At 38.9% G+C, this 25,163-nt stretch overlaps 1 protein-coding gene across 3 annotated transcripts in view; it reads right to left on the bottom strand.

The window, feature by feature from the left end:
• SPAG1 (sperm associated antigen 1) overlaps window positions 1-25,163 on the bottom strand; it is a 68,384-nt gene that overhangs the window by 36,523 nt on the left and 6,698 nt on the right. For all 3 annotated transcript variants that reach the window (XM_032316027.1, XM_032316029.1, XM_032316028.1), the window contains 7 exons: window positions 18,149-18,274; window positions 14,467-14,531; window positions 13,486-13,595; window positions 12,612-12,717; window positions 9,473-9,603; window positions 6,110-6,216; window positions 1,004-1,163 (listed from right to left, as the gene is read on the bottom strand). In XM_032316027.1, the coding sequence (XP_032171918.1) occupies window positions 1,004-1,163; window positions 6,110-6,216; window positions 9,473-9,603; window positions 12,612-12,717; window positions 13,486-13,595; window positions 14,467-14,531; window positions 18,149-18,274 (805 nt within the window). The remainder of the gene's footprint in view (window positions 1-1,003; window positions 1,164-6,109; window positions 6,217-9,472; window positions 9,604-12,611; window positions 12,718-13,485; window positions 13,596-14,466; window positions 14,532-18,148; window positions 18,275-25,163) is intronic.

Here is a 25,163-nt window from a genome sequence, read left to right as displayed (position 1 = left end):
TTCCTTTCCCATCTCCATGGTGCTCTTACTCTGATTCCTTTTCTCTCTTCCCCCCCTTCTTTTCTGTTCCTTTGTCTTTACTCTGATTGCACTGATATTTTGTCTTGAGCTGTATATTTTACATTATATTTCTGTATTAAAAATATTAAAATTTTTACTTTAAGTTGAATGAGCTAAACATTTTATACTTTTCTCTCAAAATTAAAATATTCTGTCAAATTACTTACAAGTTAATTTTTGCCTATGAATAATTTTCAAAACTGTTAGTTTCCCTTTGGTTGCTTGGGAGCTTTCAGAAAAGGGGTAAATTCGTACCCCCGCCCTTGTTATGGGAATAGGTGCATCTTCCCCTTTAAAGGTGATATAACTATCATTACTATATATTATTAAAATGAAGTTTATCTAATCTAGATTCTCTTAAAAAATGGTACCAGAAGTGAAATTATACCTATTTCTTTTGCATATTTAAAAATTTTTTGAGAGGCACATAAGCAATTTCCCAACAATGCATTCATCCCTGTGAAGAAAACACATCTGGTTGACAACCAAGTAGCTGGATACAAAACAATCATCTAGGAGAGGGATTTAAGGTTAACTTGCAAATTATCAATAATGTCAACATACCATGATAAACAAGAATTGAATTGGACACTAGAGGAAAGGTGTCAGGTTAAGCAGAAAAATGGGTTGGGGAGATTGTATTAAGAAAAACAGTAAGAAAAAACTCAATTAAATGTTTGACTCTTAATTCCAGCTTGGGTCATGATCTCAGGGTTGTAAGATCAGTTCTGCTGCTGGTATGGATCGTCTCTCTCCCTCTCCTTCTGCCCCTCCCCTTGTCTCTCTCCCTCTCTAAGAAAAAAGAACAAACTTGTTTGTGGATTTACATGGTGCAGCTAGAAAAGCTTTGGCGGACTAAGAATTTTGGTAGAAATAGAAAATTTGAGCCAGCCCATACAAAAAGGGATGTTTTTGCATAACCAAAAGAGGAAAAATGTTTTACTCTTATCTCCACTGCCGTCTTCCTGGGCTCTTCCGCTGTCCTTCCCACATTCATCCTCTGAGTTTTCTATTTCCTGGATAACCATTCTCTTCCCTTTGGTTTGAGCCCTAGATGCAGGTTCAGAATTTTTCAGATCTCTCTCAACCTCCGACAAGGTCTTCTGCAACATAATCACCATGTTAAAGGAAATGTTTTCCTTTAATTAAAAATACAACCATTCTGTCAGGTAGCTATATGAAAATACTAAAAAATAAATAAAGATGGGGTGCCTGGGTGGCTCAGTGGGTTAAGCCTCTGCCTTTGGCTCAGGTCATGATCTCAGGGTCCTGGGATAGAGCCCCACATCAGGCTCTCTGCTCAACAGGGAGCCTGCTCCCTGTACCCCCCCCCACCTGCCTCTCTGCCTACTTGTGATCTCTCTCTGTTGGATAAATAAATAAAATCTTAAAAAAAAAGTTAATAAAGATACATAGGACAACACTTTTTATGGGGATTTTTTTTTCAAATAACTTCACTGCTTTGTCTGATTATAATCATACATGTCCATTGCTTAAAAAAAAAAAAAAAAGCATAATGAGCATGAAAAAAAGAAATCATCTTAAATCCTGCCACTCTGATAACAGTGTCATTCTGACATTCTGACATATTCTAATATATTTTGACACATATGTACAGAGATAGTTTTATAAAAATAAAATCATACAACACATATTTTTTAGATTAATGTTTAAAGTTTTATGTTTTATGCCAATTAGAATGAAAAATATGTATATATCAAAACATTTTCCTCCGCCCCCATGCCCATTTTTAACAGCTTATGGAGGTATAGTTCACAAAGTCTCATGCTTAGAATGCACGTTAATAGATTTTGACATAATATATCCCTCATTCCCAAAAGTTTCTTCCCATTTTTAAAAAGATTTTATTTATTTATTTGAGAGAGAGAGAGATAGAGTGTGAGAGAGCATAAGGAGAGGAGAAGGAAACTGGCTACCAGCTGAGCAGTAGCCCCATGAGGGGCTCAATCCCAGGACCCAGATATCTTGACCTGAGTCAAAGGCAGAGACTTAGCCGACTGAGCCACCCAGGCATTGTGGTTCTAATTTACATTTCCCTAGTGACTAATGATATTGAGTAGCTTTTCATATGCTTATTTCCTATTTACATATCTCTTTTGGTGAAGAGTCTGATACTCAAATATTTTGCTTTTTAAAAATGTGCCTGTTTGTGTTCTTATTATTGGGTTTTTAGAGTTCTTTGCAGTTCTTACAGATCTTCCTCAAATTACAACGGGCTTATGCCCTAATTGGAAGGACCTATTTTATATTTTAGCAAGAGGCTTTCATTGAGGTTAAACAAAAACCTCGTTGTTTAACCCTTAAACTGTCCCTGCTTCCCTTCCCCCAGGGGATTCACTTAAAAACAAGTCCCGGAAACCAGCTCCAGGTAACAAAGCCCAGATACAAGGGTGGGTCAGGCCAGTGGAGACTTGGATCAGTGGGAGGTTGCATACTGTCTACCTAGCTACCAAGGAGTATGGGCCCCGCCCTTTAGGAGCCTTTTTGGCGCCAATCCTAATCAAGGTGTAACAGGCTGGTTCAACTGTCTACTAGGGGAAATTGTAATTCAGTTGGTCACCTAGCATCACTGTGGAATTTCCTGTGTGTTACAATCTCATTGGTCACCTGTGCGTGGCCAGGCCTGACCGCATGGCCTTTGCCCTTAAAAGCTAGTCTATGAAACAGAGAAAGGTCGCCCTCTCTTGTAAGAGGTGCGTCCCTGAATATTCGGTTAGATTCTTGATGCTTGGCGCAAAATAAAGCTTTGCTTGACCTTTGCTTTATATCAGTCTCCCTCCTTTAATCACGGACCCGTTATTGGGGCATAACACTAATAACCCCACTGTAAGTTGAAAACGCATTTACCACACCTAACCTACTAAACAGCATAGCTTGCTTAGCCTCGCCTCCCTTAATCGTGCTCAGACCGGCTTATATTATCCTAAGGTTGGGCAAAATCCTCTAACACAAAACCTGTTCTATAATAAAGTGATGAATATCTCATGTAACTTATTGAATACTGTACTGAAAGTCAACAACACAATGGTTGCTTGGGCACAGAATGGTTGTGGGTGTATCCATTTCCCCCTATGAGCGCAAGGCTGACTGGGATCTGTGGTTCGCTGCCCCTGCCCAGCATATTGCTAGTCTGGGAAAAAAAATGAAAATTCAAAGTTTGGTTTCTATTGAATACCTATCACTTTTGTACCATCATAAAGTCAAAAGGTTCTTAAGCCAAGCCATTGTAAGTTGGAGACCGTGTGTATATTCACAATGAAAATCCTTTTTTGGACATACCATTTGCAAATTTATTTTTCCCAATCTATGACTTGTCTTTTTTTTCCTTCTGATAATGTCTTTTATTTTTTTATTTAAAAAAAATTTTTTTTAAGATTTTTATTTATTTATTTGACAGACAGAGATCACAAGCAGGCAGAGAGACAGGCAGAGAGAGAGGAGGAAGCAGGCTCCCCACTGAGCAGAGAGCCCAATGTGGGGACTCGATCCCAGGACCCTGAGATCATGACCTGAGCCGAAGGCAGAGGCTTAACCCACTGAGCCACCCAGGCGCCCCTGATAATGTCTTTTAAAGAACAAAATTTTTAAATTTTGATGAAGTCCAATTTACCAATTTTTCCTTTTATGATTGTGCCATTATGTCACATCTAAGGAAGATTTGCCTAATCCAAGGTCATAAAGATTTTATCCTATGTGTCCTTCTAGAACTCTTATATTCCAGGTTTTACACTGAGGTATATGATCCATTTTGAGTTAATCTTTGCATTGGTTAAGATGCAATGGTTAAGTCATTGTGTAGTGACATTAAAGGTGGGTTTCCTTGTTTCAGTTTTTTTTTTTTTTTAGAATATTGTCATGTTAACTTTTCAATAAATATACCACTAAAAAATGAAAGTACTATGGGAAAAAGATGTGTTCTTCAGCCAGGCCCTAAACCTAATCCACTGAAATGCTAACTTGACAAATACACAGGACTTCAACTGCCAAAGATGAGAGAGAGACAGATAACCCAATAGGTGTGTGTGGAAACAGAGACAACTCACTGCTGGAAGACAGTTCTCCATGGGTTTCTCACATTTCTAAGTACGTTGTGAGCAGTGGTATAAATAACACTTGTTCTGGACCATCTTTTTTAGGATGTGTTACTGAGAGCAGCCTTGGAAAACAGAGTATTTCTCTTCAGAGAAGAGAGGAGGAGGTGCTTTCCAGTAAAATAAAGATATTTCCCTCCATAACAGAATTTTGGGCAGGTTTCCTTGTATCCCATTATAAAAGACAGGGGTGTCTGAGATTTGGGATTCCTCAGCTGTGATACAAACCCTATGAGAGCAGCTCTATCTGGGTCACTTTGCACCACCCCCATGGGACTTGGGGGCCAGGGAAGCTGACACAACCTTGAAGCTCATCAGTTTGCTGTAGTGTGAATGAGAGTCCTTTGTGTCTGACCCAGAAGTCTTTTCTCTTCTGCTAGACCATCTTGTTAATTTGTAAGTAGGGGAAAATCTCACAGCTCACACTTAATGCTAGTCGTTAGGCCTCAAAACAGCCCCCAGGCTGCATACCTCAGTCAGTCTGCTCAGTCAGGCTATGAATGTCCTCAGTGGCACTACGCTTACCATGCACTCTTCTGTGGCCACGGAGCGCGCATCTGATCCTACCTAGGAAACTTCTATACCACTCTGCATAATACATTGAGATTGCCTCAGAGAAAGCATTTTCTACAACACTTCAGGAAAGAGAAAATCAAATATTCCTGTTGTATGATATCACCTACTTGTCACATCTAAAAAAGACAGGCTCATAAGAACAGAAAGTAGAATGACTATTACTAGGAGCCAGAAAGGTACAGGCTTAAAGATACAAACTTGTAATTAGTAGTTGATCAAGTCCTGGAGAGCTAAGGTATGGTACAGAGATTGCAGTCAGCAAGACTGTATTCTAAACTTCCAAGTTGCTAAGAGATGAGATCTTAATTGTTCTTGCCACACACACAAAAATAGTAATAATTACGTGACGTGACAGAGGTGTTCGCTAAAGCTAAGTTGTGATCGTATTGCAATACATTAACGTGTCAAATCAACTCAAGTACCCTTATAATAAGCAATGTTACATATCTAAATAAATAAATGTCCTTCAGAAGTAGGCTTAGAGATTTGGACATTTTCAGAGCCTGCTTTCTTCCACTTCAAATAGCTATTAACACTTTCAGGTATTTCTGGGATATACCTAGTTTTTGTTTTGTTTTGTTTTCTTTTCTTTTGGGATAGACCTAGTTTTTAAAGCAGTAACCTAATTCTCAACATCATTCATCCAACAAGACTGATGTCATTTTAACAAATACAGAAATAATAACTGCGGATGCTTGGGTGGCTCAATGGTTTAAGCCTCTGCTTCAGCTCAAGTCATGATCCCAGGGTCCCGGAATGGAGTCCCGCATCGGGCTCTCTGTTCAGCAGGGAGCCTGCTTCCCCCTCTCTCTCTGCCTGCCTCTCTGCCTGCCTCTCTGCCTACTTGTGATCTCTGTCTGTCAAATAAATAAAATCTTTAAAAAAAAATAAAATAACTGGGCATCTAGGTGGCTCAGTTGATTAAGCATCGACCTTCAGCTCAGGTCATGATCCCAGAGTCCTGGGATCAAGCCCCAAATTGGACTCCCTGCTCAGCAGCGAGTCTGCTTCTCCCTCTCCTTCCTTCCCTGCTGCTGTGCTGTCTCGCTCACTAGCTCACTCTCTCTCTCTCAAAGAAATAAAATCTTTTTTTCCTAAGATTTCATTTATTCATTTGACAGAGAGACAGCGAGAGAGGGAACACAAGCAGGGGCAAAGGGAGAGGGAGAAGCAGGCTCCCCGCCCAGCAGGGAGCCCAATTTGGGACTCGATCCCAGGACCCTGGGATCATGACCCGAGAAGAAAGCAGATGCTTAACGACTGAGCCACCCAGGTGCCCCAACATCTTTTTAAAAACTGAAAAAAATAAAATAAAAAAGAACAACTATAGCATTAGGTGAGGAATCACTTTCTGTACTTACTTTGGCCAACTCATTATCAGGTTCAACATTCAGTACTTTATTCAAATCTTCTATAGCTTCCTGGAGCTTGTTCTGATGTTTATATGTAGTGGCACGGCGCAGAAGAGCTGAAAATTTATCCAAAAAAGTTGTATTTTTAACATGTGGTATCATGGTGAGAGACTATTTTTCAAGTAGAAGAATACAAATAGAATAGCTTAGTGTGCAATTGGGCAAAGCTTAATTACACCCACTTTCATACTGTTGTGTGTATAGAAAATGATACTGGGGTTAAACGGCGGAGGCTGCCTCCGGCAATAGTCCCCTCCCATAACCAATAGCCCCAGGCCCTGCCAGCTCCTCCAACCTCTGAGAGACCCGACCCTCACAGGCACCATGCCAGACTGTGATATTGGGAAGCTTTTCAAGAAACAGTAACATTTTCCTCTTAATTATCACCACTAGTATTATTTTGCCTTTTATGAAAATTGAGAAAATCCTTTACTCAAATTTAGTACATTGCTGACCGGCAGATGGCTCAGACTATGAGCCATTAGCAAAGACTTTATAGCAACCTGTAAAATGATTAGAAGAAGGTATTTCACACAGGGAACTGACAGAATCCTGACGATGAGGTCGGCTCAGTTCAGAAATTGAGCACGTTGGTAATTTATGTCAGATTTTCTGTATATTTCAAATCATTTGACAATTACTTTTTACTACTGAATTATTTTAGTAGTAATACTAATAAGGAATGCCTTTATAGTCCCATCATTATCCCTGTATTATCAGAGAACTTCGTATCGTAAGTTATTATTTTGAAAAGAATGAGGCTTAGAAATTCTGAAAAGCGAGAAATTTATATCCAATATATTTTTTTATGTTTTATATCCAATATATTTTAATATGCTATCTTACAACATAGAATGAGCCATGAAAATCTACAGGATAAATCACTATCATAAATTTAACCCAAACTGTATACTATACTTTAAGTACAAGTTTAGCTATTACTATTACTACTCAGAAGGGAACATCCATAAAGAAGTAGGCATAACAGTTAGCATTTTTTTAACTTTTTATTTTTGAAATAATTTTAGATGTATAGCAAAGCTGCAAAGATACTACAGAGAGTTTTCACATGCCTTCTTCCAGCTTTCCCTCATGCTAACTTCTTACCTAATTATGGAATATTTGCCAAAACCAAGAAATTAACATTGGTATATTATTATTAACTAAGCTACAGGCTTGAGTTGCGTTTCACTAGTTTCTCCTCTAATGCCTTTTTCTGTTCCAGGCTGAACTGAAATACCACACTGCATTTAGAATAATTATATTTTGAGTTAAACATAAAGTTTTGAAAAGGAAATTATTTATTCACTTAAGCCAACATAAGACTTCTTAATGTTTTCTAGCCCTACTCATTACTAGACTTGGCTCTATCCAGTTTGTTATTTATTTTTTTATTTTTTATTTTTTATTTTCATATATTTATTTTTTTAAAGATTTTATTTATTTATTTGACAGAGAGGGAGAGATCACAAGAAGGCAGAGAGGCAGGGGGAAGCAGGCTCCCTGCTGAGCAGAGAGCCCAATGCGGGACTCCATCCCAGGACCCTGAGATCATGAGCTAAGCCAAAGGCAGAGGGTTAACCCACCGAGCCACCCAGGAGCCCCAGTTTGTTTTTTAAATAGTGAAGATTCTGGTGCTTTTGAAATCACTCAAACAAGGAAAAGTGGAAACATAAAGTCATTCTGGTAGCAGATGAGCACTGTGCTTGAGTGTGGGCTCTGGAGTCCACTGCCCAGTGCTGAGTCCTGTCTGCCATTCGCTAGCTGTGTGATTGTGGGTGAAATGCTTAATCTTTCTATGCCTGAGTTCCCACTTTTGTAAACTGAGTGTACTAGCAATAGTATCTGCACCTCTACTCAGCTATTGTGAAATTAGTGGAGTTAATACATGTCAAGAATCTGGCACAGTGTTGGTGGGGGCCCATCAGGAGATTGCCAAACTTTTTTGCCACCTCCTAAAACTGGGGAGCCCAGCCATATTCTGTGACAGAGACAAATTACAGGCGCAAGAGGATTTTGCTGGCAAAAGGAGGGCAATCCATGGCAATGACTGGGCTGATGTTCCAGGATCTCCCCCCTGAGCATGCCCATGGCTTCTGCACACCCATGTTCACAGGCACCCAAGGGTACATTCCGTGTGAAAAAAAAGTAAGTGTTTACACTTCCTCAAATCCGTAACATTTAAAGAAATAGAGTGTATTACAAATTACACCGCTCCCTTGTGGAGTGATTCCTTCTCCATCACAGAGAAAGAGAGCGGAGTCTGACTTGTATAGTCAAGCTTAGACCTGTATAGTCAGGCTCAGACCACAGCAAGGTTGTGCAGCCACTGAGACAGGAAATCCAAACAAAGATATAGTTAGCTTTGGGCACATTTAATTTAAAATGTCTATGGAGGGGCATCTGGGTGACTCAATCAGTTAAGCGGCTGCCTTCGTCTCAGATCATGATCTCAGGGTCTTGGGATCGAGCCCCCCATCAGGCTCCTTGCTCAGCAGGGAAACTGCCTTTCCCTCTACCCCTCACCCCTCTTGTGTTCACTCTCTCTCAAATAAATAAATAAAAATAAATAAATAAAATGTCTATGGACATGTAGGTGGAAATGCCCAAAACGCTACTGGCAGAAGGTTCTAGACCTCAAGCAAGGGCTTATTATATTAATGTCAGAAATTTTGTATTAAATTACACTTAGATATTTTTCAGATAAAAAGATAGTTCAACAAGCCAGTAACAAAAAGATAAATACTGAATCATTCCACTTAGATGAGATACCTAGAACTGTAAAATCATAGAAACAGAAAGGAGAATTGTGGTTGTCAGAGACTGGCGGGAGGGGAAAGTAGAGTATTATTGTTTAACAGGCAGAGCATGTCAGTCATGCAGGATTAAAAAAAAAAAAGTTCTGGAAACGGAGGATAGTGAAAACTGCACAACTATATGAATGCATTTAACACCACTGAATTGTACTGACAAATGATAAAGATGATAAGTTTCATGTTATATATATTTTACCACAATAAAAATAACTGAAAGATAAAAAGAAAACCAACAATGGTTCAAATATAAGCTTGAGATCTTTCTCTAAAACCATATATATTTTATTTAATCTCCTGGGATTATTAACTACTTCACACAAATAGCCAGGAATTTAAATTCCAAGTTAAACTTGAAGTTAAAAGTAACTTTATGAAAGTGATGATTCACAGAAATTAGAGTGTATTTGAAGTAGGCTTAATATAATCGTAAGGAGTATCTACAAATAGTCTAACAAATCCTGACATAAATTTAAAGCACTCTGTGAATGTTTTTTACCTTTCAAGTTTCCAGGTTCTAACTCCAAGACCTTTTCACAATCCCGGAAAGCACTGTTCCAGTTCTGTAGTTTGAGTTCTGCTTGAGCACGGTTGTTATAGGCCACCACAGTGGGGAGCACGGATATACTCCTACAAAAGAGACACTTATTGGCAAAAATAGACCAGTGGAAAACCTAAGTAGATAGATAAACTCAGCTAAAATTGTGAAAACAATTATAGCCTGTGTTACGGGTACAGCTGTGTCCCCCAAACTCATATGCTGAAGTCCTCACCCCAAGCAGCTCTGAATATAACTGTATTTGGAGATTGAGTTTAAAGAGATGATTAAGTTAAAATGAGGTCATGAGGGTGTACCCTCATCCATTATGACTGGTGTCCTTATTGAAGGAGGAGATTATGTCAGAGACACATGCCGAGGAAAGACCACTTGCAGACAGAGAGAGAAGATGGCTACCTACAGGCCAAGAAGAGAGGACTCAGAAGATACCAGCCCTATTGACACCTTGATCTCAGATTTGCAGCCTCCACACAGTGAGAAAATAAATTTCTGCTTTTTGAGCCCCTCAACCTGTGGCACTTTGTAATGGCAGCTCTAGCAAACTATACAGCCGACATCATCAAGTATAATAAAATATAGCTCTGTAGACACACTGAATCAATATTTAGACAGATGTTGAACATTCAGTTAAGCAGTTTAAGGTTGACTCTGGCTATAGAAGTAAGCTACATACCCACAGATCTCATAAAAAAAATATTAGTTAACATCAAATATCAAATACATTATTTTGACACCTCGGGGACAATTTCCTAGTACCAAAAAAAATGGAGCAATCAGCCACAACTAATATCCTATATTAAGTTGCTATGGTGAGTTTACTTTGTAATCTAAAAAGAAGAGTTCAGTTTGTAATCTAAAACTAGACTTAATTCTAAGGAAATGATCACAATTTAATCAGAAAAAGTTAATGGAAGGAGAGAGTATATTTACTGAGGAGTACAGACTTTAAGAAATTTTGTTACATTAAGGGTATGAAAGCCAAATAACTGATGAAAAGAAGGACTTAAAACCTCCCCTGGTATTGCTTAATAAGTTGATTTGGAGTGCTGTGAAATAATGCATTCCTAAGTATAGGAAAGATAAGGGGATCAGTGCACTGAATTTTATAAAGCTGGAAAAAAAAATAGAAAATGAAAAGGGAAAAAAGCCACAAAAAGTAGCAATTTACTAAGATCATTAAAGATGAATATAAAGAAATCACATGGTTGGGTAGAGACCAAAGACAGACAATACAAGAATGACTAATACAAGTACCTGACACTGAGTACCTCCCACATGCCTGGCACAAATACCACACTCCTTTAATACTCACTACAATCCATGAAGGAGGTATTACTGCTCTTCCTACCTTACAGATGAGAAAAACAGCTATGATAGAAAGGCTAAGCAGCATGCCCGAGGCCACAGGCTAGTAAATGAGAGGGAGGACTCAAACCCAGTGTACTCCAGCACCTGCTGTCACTGCCACCAAGTTATCCTGTCTTTGTGTTGTTTTATTAAATCCTCACAGCAGCTCTAAATTAGGCACTGTAACAACCTCATCACATTGAGGAAACCGAGGCCAGAGAGGCAAAGAAACTGCCTAGGGTCAGAAAGTGGCAGTTGAGTTTCCTTACTGCTATGCTGCTTTAACTGTTCACCATTCTGATTTCTTAAAAGAGGAAAAATTATGCTCCCTGTAATAGACTAAGAGATTCTCTACTGGTGGAAATCTACAAGAAGAGAGAGAACAGCATCAAGCTGATTTCCACCTGCGTGAAAAGGGAAGACAAATACTGAGTGAGAGACAGATTAATAGCCTTTTTACCTTGCATGTTCATTTAAATAGGGGAAACAAACTTCTGTAGAGAAGCAACATTGAAGAAAAAAATCTTCCTTCCAAAGGTGAAAAAAAGATCATAGAGAGTTTATTTCTAACATAGCGTAAGGGATTCTATAAGCACAATGAGTTTGTAACAATAATTTAGGAAATTAGTCTACTTTTTGTTTCCTGTTAAGAGCTTCAAAAGTGCACATAAGTGGACACCTGAGTGGCTCAGTCAGTTAAGTGTCTGCCTTCAGCTCAAGTCAGGATCTCGGGGTCCTGGGGTTGAGCCCCACACTGGGCTCTCTGCTCAGCAGGGAAACTGATTCTCCCTCTCCCTCTCCCCCTCTCCCCGCTCATGCTCTCCCTCTCTCAAATAAATAAATAAAATGTTTATTTTTTAAAAGTCCATATAAGTATTTATTAAACATCTACTATGAACCAGGTCCTTTATTGGGCCTGGGGATATAAAGTTATAAGAAAACTGATAAGGCCACTCTGCTCTGACAGAGTTTACAGTCCAGTTACTATCAAAATACACAAATTTAAACTGTACCTTCAACAAGTACCACAAAGGAGAGGCAAGACAGCTCTAACTAAGAGCCTATAAACTGGGAGTCAGAGGTGGGGAGGAGTAGAGTAGGGTGGAGACTTAGCCTTGTCGGGGAGGTAAAGGAAGACTTCCCCAAAGAAGTGAAGCATAGGATGAGATCTTAAGGTAAATGTGAATTAACTAGATAATGAGAAGAGGAAAGAATTTCTACACAGCAGACCCAGCATATGCAAAGGCCCTGTGGTGGGAGGTAGCATCATTAAGTACCAGGATTAGATCCAGGCAATCTAACTGCAGAGCCTGAGTTCTTACGCTCTATACTATATGAACTTTCTGTCACGTTCCATTCAGATGGCTTCTATTTTCTCTGGAAAATGGGAAAGTTGGGACCTCTGTCAAAACTGGGGATCAGGGAGCTTAAGAGGTTGAGAAAAGTATTGAAAAATAAGGCAAACACAAGTGAATTTATGGTAAATCATAATTATAATATCTTCAGTAATTCGGACACAGACTTTTTAACTTATTTATATCATTTCAATGATTAAATATAAACATTATCATGTTTTTTAAATGGCAAGTTTAAACCACAACAAGGGGTTCCTGGCTGGCTCAGTTGGTAAAGCACGCAACTCTTGATCTCCAGGTCCAAGCTTCATTTTGGGTGTGAAGCCTGCTTAAAAAAAAAAGAAAGGTAACAGAAACAACAACAAAAATCTGCTCACCTAGTATAATACATCACAGCCTCTTCATAGTCCCCTGAGTTAAAAGCTTCATTTCCTTTTTCCTTTTCATGAGTAGCAAGAAAAGTCTTTTCCTTCTCAGTTAGACCTAGAAATAAAAATAAAATTGAACAGAATTTTTAAAAAGTTTAAATCCAAAAATGCTTATTTTAACAGAAACAGTCATTTGTGAAGTAAATAAAAGAAACATTTCCTGTTTAGGAAATGTTTCCTTAAATAATTCACAATTTGGGAGGGTTTAAATTTTTTAAATTATTATTGGTTGTATTTCACTTTATCTTTTTTTAAAGATTTAATTTATTTATTTGACAGACAGAGATCACAAGTAGGCACAGAGGCAGGCAGAGAGAGGGGAAGCAGGCCCCATGCTGAGCAGAGAGTCCGACATGGGGCTTGATTCCAGGACCCTGGGATCATGACCTGAGCCAAGGTAAAGGCCCAACACACTTAGCCACCCAGGCACCCCTGTATTTCACTTTAAAGGTGCTATACACCTATGGACTTTGAGTGAAAACAAATAAATGCCATATCATTTTGTTTTGAGGCCAAAAAAAAAAGGGGGGGGGACTGGGAAAAAACAATTTGAAAAATATAAAGAAAAATTATAGTTAAAAACTAGGTTTATATTTTTGAGTCTTACTAAATTTAAGTAGTGTAACTATTACTCATATAAAATTAAGTAGTTAAAGGATGAAACTGAATTTGTTAGAAGTGGTCAACTCTAGGAGAAAATCCATAAACTTTTTTTTAATGGAAATCTATAGCGCTTAAAGAGAAGTTTATCTAGTTTGATAGTTTTTATTATAATTTTGAAAATGTGAAAACTATGAAATTATTCTTATTTTTTCCCAATTACCTGCTGTGTCTATTCTTGTCTCAATTTTAGACAAATGTGACTTGTTATTTACTATAGTTTTTTCTTTGTAATCTTCATCAATTTTTGAACATTCCTTTTCCACATCAAACCTTAACGAAAGAAAAAAAAACAAAAAATGTACAAAACAAGCAAGGAAATTAAATTTATTATTGATAGTCTTATGTCATACCACTGTGCCTTTAGAGACATATTCTAAAAATGCATAACAGGTTCATATTATAAATCGTCTGTATTTGCTCTTAGAAACCACGTAATTCAAGTGAGGACTTCAAAATTAATCAGAACTTTGTCATTAAAATTGCGACTAATTTATCTCGACTTAAAGTTTTTGTTCCTTTTTATTTTTGATGGGCATAGGATTACCTGAATTATTTTTGGTTGCTTTTATAAATGAAAGGATGCTGTAGATATTTATTTAATGAAAAAATTAGATCAAAAGTGCTTATGTTACGGGATTTCTTTTCCCTCCGTGTCCACAGTTCTTGGTCATGCCACTATGAAAAATCAAGGGGTAGACCAGAGGAAGAGTGGTGGGCAGCAAAGCAACATTTATTGAGCTATTGAGGGATAGTACAAAGCTCCTGAAAAGGGAGGGACTTGAGAGGGTTGTAACCTGGAGTGTCTACATCTAGGGATTTTTATGGACTTGCCAGCGGGCTGTTTTAACCTGGTTAACCGAGATGGGTCTTTCATCCAATCAGGTTTTTGTCATCTATCATGGGGGGGGGCGGGGAACATTGGAGGACTCCTTTTAAGGGTGGTTTCCACTTGGGGCTTGCTCCTGCCTGCCTTCCTTCCAACTGTTGTTCATTACTTACACCGGATACTCTTAGTACTCTACCAGAAGTAACTTGGCAGTCTTGATATGTTCAGACTTACAAAAATTAAGAAGTTACTATAATATTTTATGGTAGAGAATTTTTCAGTCACAAATTTTGTATTATGAAATATAAAACATACTTATCCCATTCTGCATAATCCCTCGGAATTTTCTTTTTAGGTCGTCTGGTATTAGAATATTTTTCCTGAGAGAATAAAAGAGTATTTTATGAGACATATTTAAGATTAGCAGGTTTTATGATAAATACAGTGTGAAGGATTGAATTAAGATATACTAACTGAGTGGATAAGAAAAATAGGTCCTCTTGAAGTTATAACAATTCAAGTACTGTAACTATTAACATACAGCACATTAAAAAGGATTTTAAATCGGTAGTTAATTCTGGGAGCAATCTATTGGACTTTAAGTATGTATATAAGATTTAAAAACTCACATGTATGAAATGTGATTTTTTAGCAATTTTCTTATAATAAAAACATAACCAACTATCATCCATTCTTTTAAAACCTAGGTATTGGAGGGATGCCTGCGTGGGTCAGTTGGTTAATGTCTGCTTTTGGCTCAGGTCCTGACCCCAGAGTTCTGGAGGTGAGTCCCACATTGGATTCCCTGGTCAGTGGGAAGCCACTACTCCCTCTGCCTGCTGCTCCCACAGCTTGTGCTCTCTCTCTCTCAGACAAATAAATAAAATCTTACAACAAAAACAAAAACAAAAAACAAACCCTAGCCATTGGAGAAATAAGAATAACTACTTTGCTGTATTGGAGATATTTTGTTTGCAACAAAAGACACCCGACTTGGACTAATCCTATTTAAAAAGAATAAACTAGGACACCCAGGTGGCTCAGTCCGTTAAGCATCTGCCTTCAGCTCAGATCATGATTCCAGGGTCCTGGGATCAAGTCCCGAACTGGGCTCCTTGCTCACTGGCAAGCCCGTTTCTCTCTGCCTCCTCTTCCTGCCACTCTGCCTGCCTGTGTGCTCACTCTCTCTCTGACAAATAAATAAAATCTTAAAAAAAAATAAACTATTGGCTTACATAACCAAATTGATGAAATTGCAGGTGTACTACTAGCTAAAGGATTGTATACTCTCTCTCCCCAGCTCTCCCACTCTCCCCCTGTCCCTAGTGTCTGCTTCTTTCTGCCCACAGATATCACTTTCTCCCCACTGGCTACTTGCTTTTCCCATATAGTAGGCACAGTGGCCACAGGCAGTACAGGATTCTAACCTCACAGGCCTCCCAACCAGAAAGAAGGAGAGTGACTCTTCTCTCCACCTTTAGTTAGAGAAATCCCGGGAAGGACTCGGCATTCCCTAGCTTGGGTCATGCACCCGTCCCTGAACAAGCACTAGCTTGGTGCTATTCATTGGCCCAGCCTAGGTTGCAGGCCCACTCCAAGCACTTGTGGAAAATGGGAGGAAAGCAAACAAGAGCCATAATGCTCATCAACAGTTTCTTAAATGGTTTCTTAAAAGTCAGTCACAATCTGAAACCAGTTTGAATGGGTTGTTTACTCATGCACAATTTTGTAACACTGGGTGTGGTCATCCAAAGTTACACAGATCTTCCAAACACACATATATTTCATTATACAATTTAAAAATCTTATCCATTAATATCTTTTTTTTAAAGATTTTATTTATTTGAGAGAGAGAGAGATCACAAATAGGCAGAGAGGCAGGCAGAGAGAGAGAGGGGAAGCAGGCTCTGTGCTGAGCAGAGAGCCTGACGTGGGGCTCAATCCCAGGACGCTGAGACCATGACCTGAGCCGAAGGCAGAGGCTTAACCCACTGAGCTACCGAGGTGCCCCTCCATTAATATCTTCATCAAGCTCATCAGAAGAGTCTTTAAGTATCCCCTTTAGGGGAAACTTTTTGTTACAAGCAGGTATTTAAGAGCCGCAGAAGAACATGAAATACTCTTAAATTGTGATGAAAAGCTCAGATTTTCTCACTGGGAAAAGACACTGCCAGTTGTTTTCCTTAAAATGACAGGCCCACTTCATTCATTTTCAATACAACGTTTGTCAAAAACCCAAGTCTGAATAACTATAATTTGTCTGTCAGTCGCTCTTTCCGGTTAAACCTGTTCTGGGAAAGAGCTGGTTCAGCTGACAACTCATTTACACGAGTCTTGCCTCTCGAAATAAGTGCCAGGTTTTACCTCACAGTCAAGTGCTTTTTGAATACTTCTGTCACACAGAATATTAGAAAGAGGTGTCCTCAAGACTCAAGACTTAACAATACGTTAAATACGTTTTAAATAAAAACGTTTTAAATACGTTTTATTGTTTCATCAAAGACATTTTTAAGACAGATGGGGGTTTTTGACTATAAATAGGGAGCCGTGGAGAAAACAGCGACTACCAGCCCAGTTTGGCGCCACTCACTGCCTTGATTCATGCTAAGGCCCGACAGCTTCACCCTCAATACAAATGTCAATGCAGTGAAAAGAACAAAGCAGTAGCATTATTTTTAAACATAGCATTGACTTTCCAGACCCTCTGGAAGGATCTCTGGGAGAACCAGGGCCCATAAATTATGCTTTGGGAATCACTGTACCACTATTCTCTCTATCCCATGGAACTATAACCTCCTGTTATATATTCAGGGCACAGACTTAACAAAAAATGGGTGTTCAATAAATAGAAATATATTGATGACAGATAGTGGCATCCTTTTTGAGGATTACAGTGTACCTCATTTACATGAGCAATTCTTAATGGGGAGGAAAAAGATGCAGGAAGGTAAATTATTAGCGAGTAGTATAATGAGGAGCTATGGATTTTTTTTAAATAAAACTGAGTATTCAAAGAAGAAATGAAAATAAAAAGAGTAAGTTAACCCAGAATGAAGAGACTTGAATAGGCAATCTTTCAGAAATGATAGGAATAAAAGAAAAAAGTAGGGCAGAGGGAACGGAATGTGGGGTCCACATGAAAGGCCAGAGGCTCCCAATGCCCAGGACACAATGGGTAGATTCTGGAACAAGAGGGTCAGGTAGATCTTCTGGCCGGAAGCTCAGTTTTAACTTGAAGTTAAGTATAAATGGACCTGGGACTCCCAACAGGTCCCTTCTCTACGGAACCCATGGGTAAAAAAGGAAAGGTCTACATGACAAAATAGGGATCAGCCACAGAGAAATCGTCATAAGGGGCTGGAATAATATGCAGTAAACAGAGGAATGACATCTTCAGCAGATTCAGAGTATCTGTTTAATACTTTAAATCCCGAGTTCATCAAGTAATAACTATTTCTTCTACATCTTCACTGGACAGACAAAAGTATTCCCTGAAATTCTTTCCAACTGAATTGGATCTTTTTTTTTTTTTTTTAAGATTTTATTTATTTATTTCACAGACAGAGATCACAAGTAGACAGAGAGTCAGGTGGGGGGGGCAGGCTCCCCGCCGAGCAGAGAGCTCAGTGCAGGGCTCAATCCCAGGACCCTGGGATCATGACCCGAGCCGAAGGCAGAGGCATCCACGTGCCCCCACTAAATTGAATCTTATGTGCTCATCAAAACTGGTCAGAGAAGAACAGAAGTCATAACAAAAGAAAAAATGAGAAAAGGCAGTGAGCCCAAGAAGCAAGCCTTCAAAGGGAAAGGCGGTTTCATCTGGATCTCCAAGTGATGAAACAGCCTCCTGGAGAAGACAACAGCATGCCGTCAGTTTCAAGATAATCCCCAGCTCTCGGAGGACATCACACTGTGGTTATTCTGATTAAACATTAGCTCTCTTAGCCAAAAACAATCTTCTGCCCCCCCCCTCACACCTCACCCCAAAATAGCCTACCTTACTAACATGAACACAGCTGTTTGAACCACGAACTGGAGGCAAATGATCTTCCATTGCTGGAGATGCTTCAGTTTCATGAAAGTGCATTTTATTTTCGTCTTTTTTAATTTCCGAAACCCAACTCTGAGAAGCAGGAGAAAGAAGAAGATAAACATACAGTTTGAAGTAATTAACCAGGTGTTAGAATTATACATTATCATCATTTCCTATGGGTCCATATTTTGGGTGACAATTTGGTCATGGATTCTACCTGAGATGCCCTTCTACTATGCTTTTAAATTGTGGTAAAATACACAAAACAAAATTGATCATCTTCACCACTTTCAAATGTGCAATTCAGTAAAATTATGCATATCTGTGCTGCCCTTCCTTCTTCTATTATTTCGCAAGTTTACTCTCAACCCTTCCAACAAGCTTTCCCTGAACTGCCTGGTTGGGCTAGAAATGTTCCTCCTCCATGTTTTAACAGAGATTTAAAATAATCCATGTACTGTTCATCTCTCTCACATTTCTGTAAGTTCCATGAGGGTAGAACCTATGTCTTAGTCTCCTCTTTGTGATTCAGGAACCTAGCACAGTGTCTGGCACGTAATAGGTTCATAATCATGTTTATTAAACTGCATTGTCACAGGTTCTAGGAAGAAATTGAGTGAGAGACTTGTTATCTGTGAAATTCTATTATTGTTATTCAGCAGCTATACGGTGAAGGTCTCATTAAATTAGGCGCCATGATACAGCACTAAACTATACTATCTGTCCTAATTGTGCAGGAGGCAGGGGAACAAAATGGGAGCAAAGAGGTGAAAGAAGGAGAAAGAACAGAAAAACAGTAAGAGGAGAAAGGTAAAAAGGAAGAGGAGCCATTACAGAGGAGGACAAAGAGTAAGAAAGAGAATGGGGGCAGAGGGAGAAGTGGCAGGGAGAAGCATGAAAGAAAGGGAGAAGAGGCGAAGTCAAGAGGTGACTGAAAAAGAATATGCAACTGAAAAAAAGCAGCTTCTGCAACTAAAACTATGCTGTTACTCCCCAGACAATAAAGTCAAAGAACTCTGGACACAAACTGTCTTTTTAACTTGTAGATTAATTACCAGGTTTCCAATTTCAAGTCAGTAAATAGCAAAATGAGAAAGCAGAAAGTTTATTTTTTTAAAGATTTTATTAATTTATATATTTGACAGAGAGAAAGAGAGAGAGACAGTGTACAAGCAGGGGGAGCAGTACAGGGGAGGGAGAAGCAGGCTCCCTGCTGAGCGAGGAGCCTGATGCAGGGACTCAATCCCAGGACCCTGGGATCATGACCTGAGCCGAAGGCAGACGCTTAACCGACTGAGCCACCCAGGCACCCTGATAAAGCCAAAAGTTTAAAAAAACATAGCATTCTGGGTTAGAGAATGCATATTCCCCCAAAGTGTCTTCAAATGGGGTGCCTGGGTGGCTCAGTGGGTTAAAGCCTCTGACTTCAGCTCAGGTCATGATCCCAGGATAATAGGATCGAGTCCCACACCAGGCTCTCTGATCAGCAGGGAGCCTGCTTCCTCCTCTCTCTCTGCCTGCCTCTCTGCCTACTTGTGAACTCTCTCTCTCCTGTCAAATAAATAAATAAAATCTTAAAAAAAAAACTGTCTTCAAATGTTTTCAAATGTAATACATTAATAAAGTAAATTAATATATTAATAAAGTAAAGTAAAACAAAAAACTGTTGCTCCAGGGACACCTGGGTGGCTCTGTCGGTTAAGCCGCTGTCTCGGCTCAGGTCATGATCCCGGGGTCCTGGGATTGAGTCCCGCATCGGGCTCCTTGTCCAGCAGGGAGCCTGCTTCTCTCTCTGCCTCTGCCTGCCACTCTGTCTGCCTGTGCTCTCTCTCTGACAATAAATAAATTAAAAAAAAACAACAACAACAACAACAAAAAAAACCCTGTTGCTCTAGAATCTGTTTTAAGAAGTTATTTCTTGGGGCACCTGGATGGCTCAGTCGTTAGGTGTCTGCCTTTGGTTCGGGTCATGATCCCGCGGTCCTGGGATCGAGCCCCACATTGGGCTCCCTGCTCGACGGAGGGGAAGCCTGCTTCCCCCCTCCTACTCCCCCTGCTTGTGTTCCCTTTCTCACTCTGTCTCTGCCAAATAAATAAATAAAAATATGTTTTAAAAAGGTTATTTATTAAGCAAAATGAAACCACAAAAGAACTCAGAAAATATAGGTAAATATGCATCTGGTGGAGAGGAAGCTTTCTCAAGTATAAATGCAAGAAAACATAAGGGATAAAACCAAGGGAAAAAGTTTTTTTTTAATGAATAAACATGAAAAACACCACACACAAGATTTAAAAGACTAATGACAAAGGAAAATTTAGAATATATGCAACAGAACTATTACTCATAAATAAGGAACACATGGACAGAAAATCAATAAAGGGACATCTCCTCCTGGTCCTGATGGAGTAATAGAGACTGGATCTGCCATCCCGCTTAAACTCTAGAAAACTGGTAAATATATGAAACTGTGGTTTTCAGACATGGGACAACAGGTAGCACGGGAAAATGATCCTTGAAAGAAAGGAAACAAAGGAGGGATTGGGACCTGCACTGGCCCCAATTTACTGCCCATAATTTCCAGGCTATAGCACAGGGAACAGAAACCCAAACAGCCCTGTGGTCTCACTGAATCCAAAAGAACACAGCTCAGGCTTCAGGGAGGCAAAGATTACAACGGATCTGGGATGCAAAATATCCAAGAGGAGGGAGCCAGAGAGAGAACTCTAAGGAGGACCTAAGCAGCACTGTATCTGTTACGGAAATGTAATTAAGCGTCAAAACCTTTCTTACAATGAAAAGGTGAGGCCCAGATGGCATCAGTGGTGAATTCCGGGAAAATATTCAAGGAAGAAATAATACCAATCACACACAAACTTTCCTAGAAAATTTAAGAAGAGAGAACACTTCCCAATTCATATTCTATGCTGCCAGCATTACCCCATTACTCAAACCAGACATTACAAGAAAACTACAGGCTAATATCTCTCATGGTTGTATACACAAAAAATCCTTCACAAAATTTTAGCAAATTAAGTCCAGCAATATATAAAAAAGATACAGCACGACTAAATAGAGTTTATCCTCGAAGGCAAGCTGGTATAGCATTTGAAAACAGAGTACATAATTTACCTTATTAATGACTACAAAGGAAATCTTATATTCCTCTCAATAAATGCAGGAAAAGCACTTCATAAAACTCTACACCCATTCATGTAAAAATTCTCATCATACAAGGAATAGAAGGGACACTGCTCCACTTTATAAAGGGTCATGTCATAAAATCTAAAGCCAACACTATACTTAATAGCGAATGGCTGGGGGCACCTGGGTGGCTCAGTGGGTTAAGCCTCTGCTTTCGGCTCAGGTCATAATCTCAGGGTCCTGGGATCGAGCTGCATTGGGCTCTCTGCTCAGTGGGGACCCTGCTTCCCCCTCTCTCTCTGCCAGCCTCTCTGCCTACCTGTCATCTCTCTCAGTCAAATAAATAAATAAAATCTTTTTTAAAAAATTAGTTAAAAAAAGAAAACCCAATAAATCTACAAAAAAGCTACTAGAACTAATTTGTAAATTTAAGAAGATCACAGGATACAAGGTCAATATAAAAGATCAATTAGATAACTATAGACTTGCAATATACAAATAAAAATTGAAATTAAACTTCCACTGATATGAGGTATTTAGATTGGTCAAACTTATGAAACAGAAAGTAGAATGGTAGTTGCTAGGAGCTGAGGGGAGGGAGAAATGGAGAACTATTGTTTAATGAGTGTAGAGTTTCAGCTCTATAAGATAAAAAAAAAAGTTCTGGAGATTGGTTGCACAATGATATGAATATAACACTAATGAATTGCACACTTTTTATTATATTCAGAGATTTTTAGTTATATTGACATTATTATATTCAGAGATTTTTGTCAATATATCACTAATGAACTCTACACTTAAAAATGGCTTAGATGTGGTGCCTGGCTGGCTCAGTGGGTTAAAGCCTCTGCCTTCAGCTCAGGTCATGATCCCAGGTCCTGGGATCCAGCCCCACATTGGGTTCTCTGCTCAGCCGGGAGCCTGCTTCCCTTCCTCACTCTCTGCCTGCTTCTCTGACTTCTTGTGATCTCTGTCTTTCAAATAAATAAATAAAATCTTTAAAAAAAAAATGGCTAAGATGAATGCAAGCTGGTGCAACCACTCTGGAAAACAACATGGATGTTCCTCAAAAAGTTGAAAATAGAGGTACCCTATGACCCAGCAATTGCACTACTGGGTATTTACCCTAAAGATACAAACGTAGGGATCAGAAGGGGCACGTGCACCCAAATGTTTACAGCAGCAATGTCCACAATAGCCAAACTATGGAAAGAACCTAGATGTCCATCAACAGATGACTGGATAAAGAAGATGTGGTATATATACACAATGGAATACTATGCAGCCATCAAAAGAAATGAAATCTTGCCATTTGCGATGACGTGGATGGAACTAGAGGGTATTATGCTTAGCGAAATAAGTCAATCAGAGAAAGACAACTATCATATGATCTCCCTGAAATGAGGAAGTGGAGATGCAACGTTGGGGATTGGGGAGTAGGAAAAAGAATAAATGAAACAAGATGGGATCAGAGGGAGACAAACCATAAGAGACTCTTAATATCACAAAAAATTGAGAGGGGCTGGGGGAAGAGGGTAGGGAGAGGGTGGTGGGGTTATGGACATCAGGAAGAGTATGTGGTATGGTGAGTGCTGTTAAGTGTGTAAACCTGGAGATTCACAGACCTGTACCCCTGGGGCTAATAATACATTATATGTTTATAAAAAATTTTTAAAAAATTTTTAAATGGCTAAGATGGTAAATTTTATGTGGTATGTATTTTACCACACCAAAAATAAATACATACATACATACATAAAATTTCATAGTTAGGGTGACTCAGAATGAGCAAAAATAAATGAAATTAAAAAACATTAACTTTTACAATAGCATAAAATATATTAAATACTTAGGAATAAATTAAACAAAAATATGCAAGAACTGCACACTGAAAATTACAAGACACTGGCACAAAAAACTACAGAAGACTTAAATGAACAGAAAACATACAAAAGTCCATGAATCAGAAATTTCACTATCGTTAAGATGTCAGTTATTTTGAAATTGATCCATAAATTCAACACAATCCCAACCCAAAGACAAGCAGTTATTTTGTAACAACTATCAAGCAAAGGACCTAGAATAGCCAAAACAACTATGAAAAAGGGAAACAAAGTTGGAGGACTTTTTCAATCTGATTTTAAGACTTAACCAGGGACGCCTGGGTGGCTCAGTTGGTTAAGCGGCTGCCTTCGGCTCAGGTCATGATCCCAGCGTCCTGGGATCGAGTCCCACATCGGGCTCCTTGCTTGGCGGGGAGCCTGCTTCTCCCTCTGCCTCTGCCTGCCACTCTGTCTGCCTGTGCTTGCTCTAGCTTCTCTCTCTATGACAAATAAATAAATAAAATCTTTAAAAAAAAAAAAAAAAAGACTTAACCATAATCAAGAGAATGAGGTACTGGAGGAAAAGACACATTTAGATTAACGAAAGAGAATAGAGAGTCCAGAAATAGACCCATACATACATGGCCAATTGATTTTTGATGATTATACCAATAAGTTCAATGGGGAAAGGATAATCTTTCATTAAGTGGTACCTGAAACCTTGGATATCTATATTATGTGTGTGTGTGTGTGTGTGTGTACCTCAAAATTAAAACAGATCCTAGACCTAAATGTAAGAGTTAAAATTAGAAACTTCCTAAATCATATGAAGAAACCTGCAGATCTGGGATTAGACAAAGGCTTCCCAAATAGGACACACAGCACACACTGTGAAAGAAAAATTGATTTCATCAAAATTTAACACCTTTATTCTTCCAAAGTCACTGTAAAAAAAAAATGAAAAGGCAATCCCCAAAATATTTTTTGCAAAAATATTTGCGAAAGATGTATCTAATGAAAGACATGTATGAAAGACATGTATTTTACAACTCAATAAGAACAAAATACTCCAACAAATTTTTTTTAATGGGCCAAGTATTTAAAGACTTCTCACAAAAGAGGATATATGGAAGGGAAATAAGCACATGAAAAGACACTCAGCAAAGTTAGTCATTAGAGAAACGGCAATTAAAGCCATGATGAGATACCACTGCATACCCAACAGAACAGCTGAAATTAACAAAACTGGCAGTACTTAGTGTGAACCAAGATGCAGAGCAACAAGAATTTTTATCCATTACTGGCAGGAATGCCATTTTGTTCATCAACTGGTAAGTGGATAAACTGAGATATCCATACAATTCACTACTACTCAGCAATTAAAAGAAACAAACTATGGACATGCAACAACAATGACACATCTCAAAAGCATGATGCTAAGTGAAAGAAAACACAAAAAGACCGTATACCGTTTGACTGTATTTATAGAAAAGTCTCAAAAACACAAACCCATAATGGTAGAAAGCAGTTCGGGGTTACCAGGGACCAGGATATGGGGTCAGCACTGACTGCACAGGGCATAAGGAAATTTTTCAGAGTAATAGAAATGTTTTAGAGCACAGACAGGTGTCTAAACTCAGTGAAATGTAGGCCATTAAATTTTTATTTGAATGTAAATTATGCTTTAATAAAGCAGATTGAAAGAAATCACTGAAGATACAGGCCATTAACAAAAGAAATTCAACTTATGAACAGAAAAATTTAATGTTGTAGGGCGCCTGGGTGGTTCAGAGGGTTGAGCCTCTGCCTTTGATTTGGGTCATGATCTTGGGGTCCTAGGATCGAGCCCCAAGTCGGGCTCTGTTCAGTGGGGAGCCTGCTTCCCCCCCGTCTCTGCCTGCCCCTCTTCCTACTTGGGCTCTTTCTCTGTCAAATAAATAAAATCTTAAAAAGAAAAAATTAATCAAACAAATACATAAGTTTTTCAATTATTTAATTGATTAAAAAATGA

Source organism: Mustela erminea, chromosome 16 (genome assembly GCF_009829155.1).
Source record: "Mustela erminea isolate mMusErm1 chromosome 16, mMusErm1.Pri, whole genome shotgun sequence".
Taxonomy (NCBI): domain Eukaryota; kingdom Metazoa; phylum Chordata; class Mammalia; order Carnivora; family Mustelidae; genus Mustela; species Mustela erminea.
Note: the sequence above shows the minus strand (reverse complement) of the source record. Positions and strands in the feature narration are given on the sequence as shown.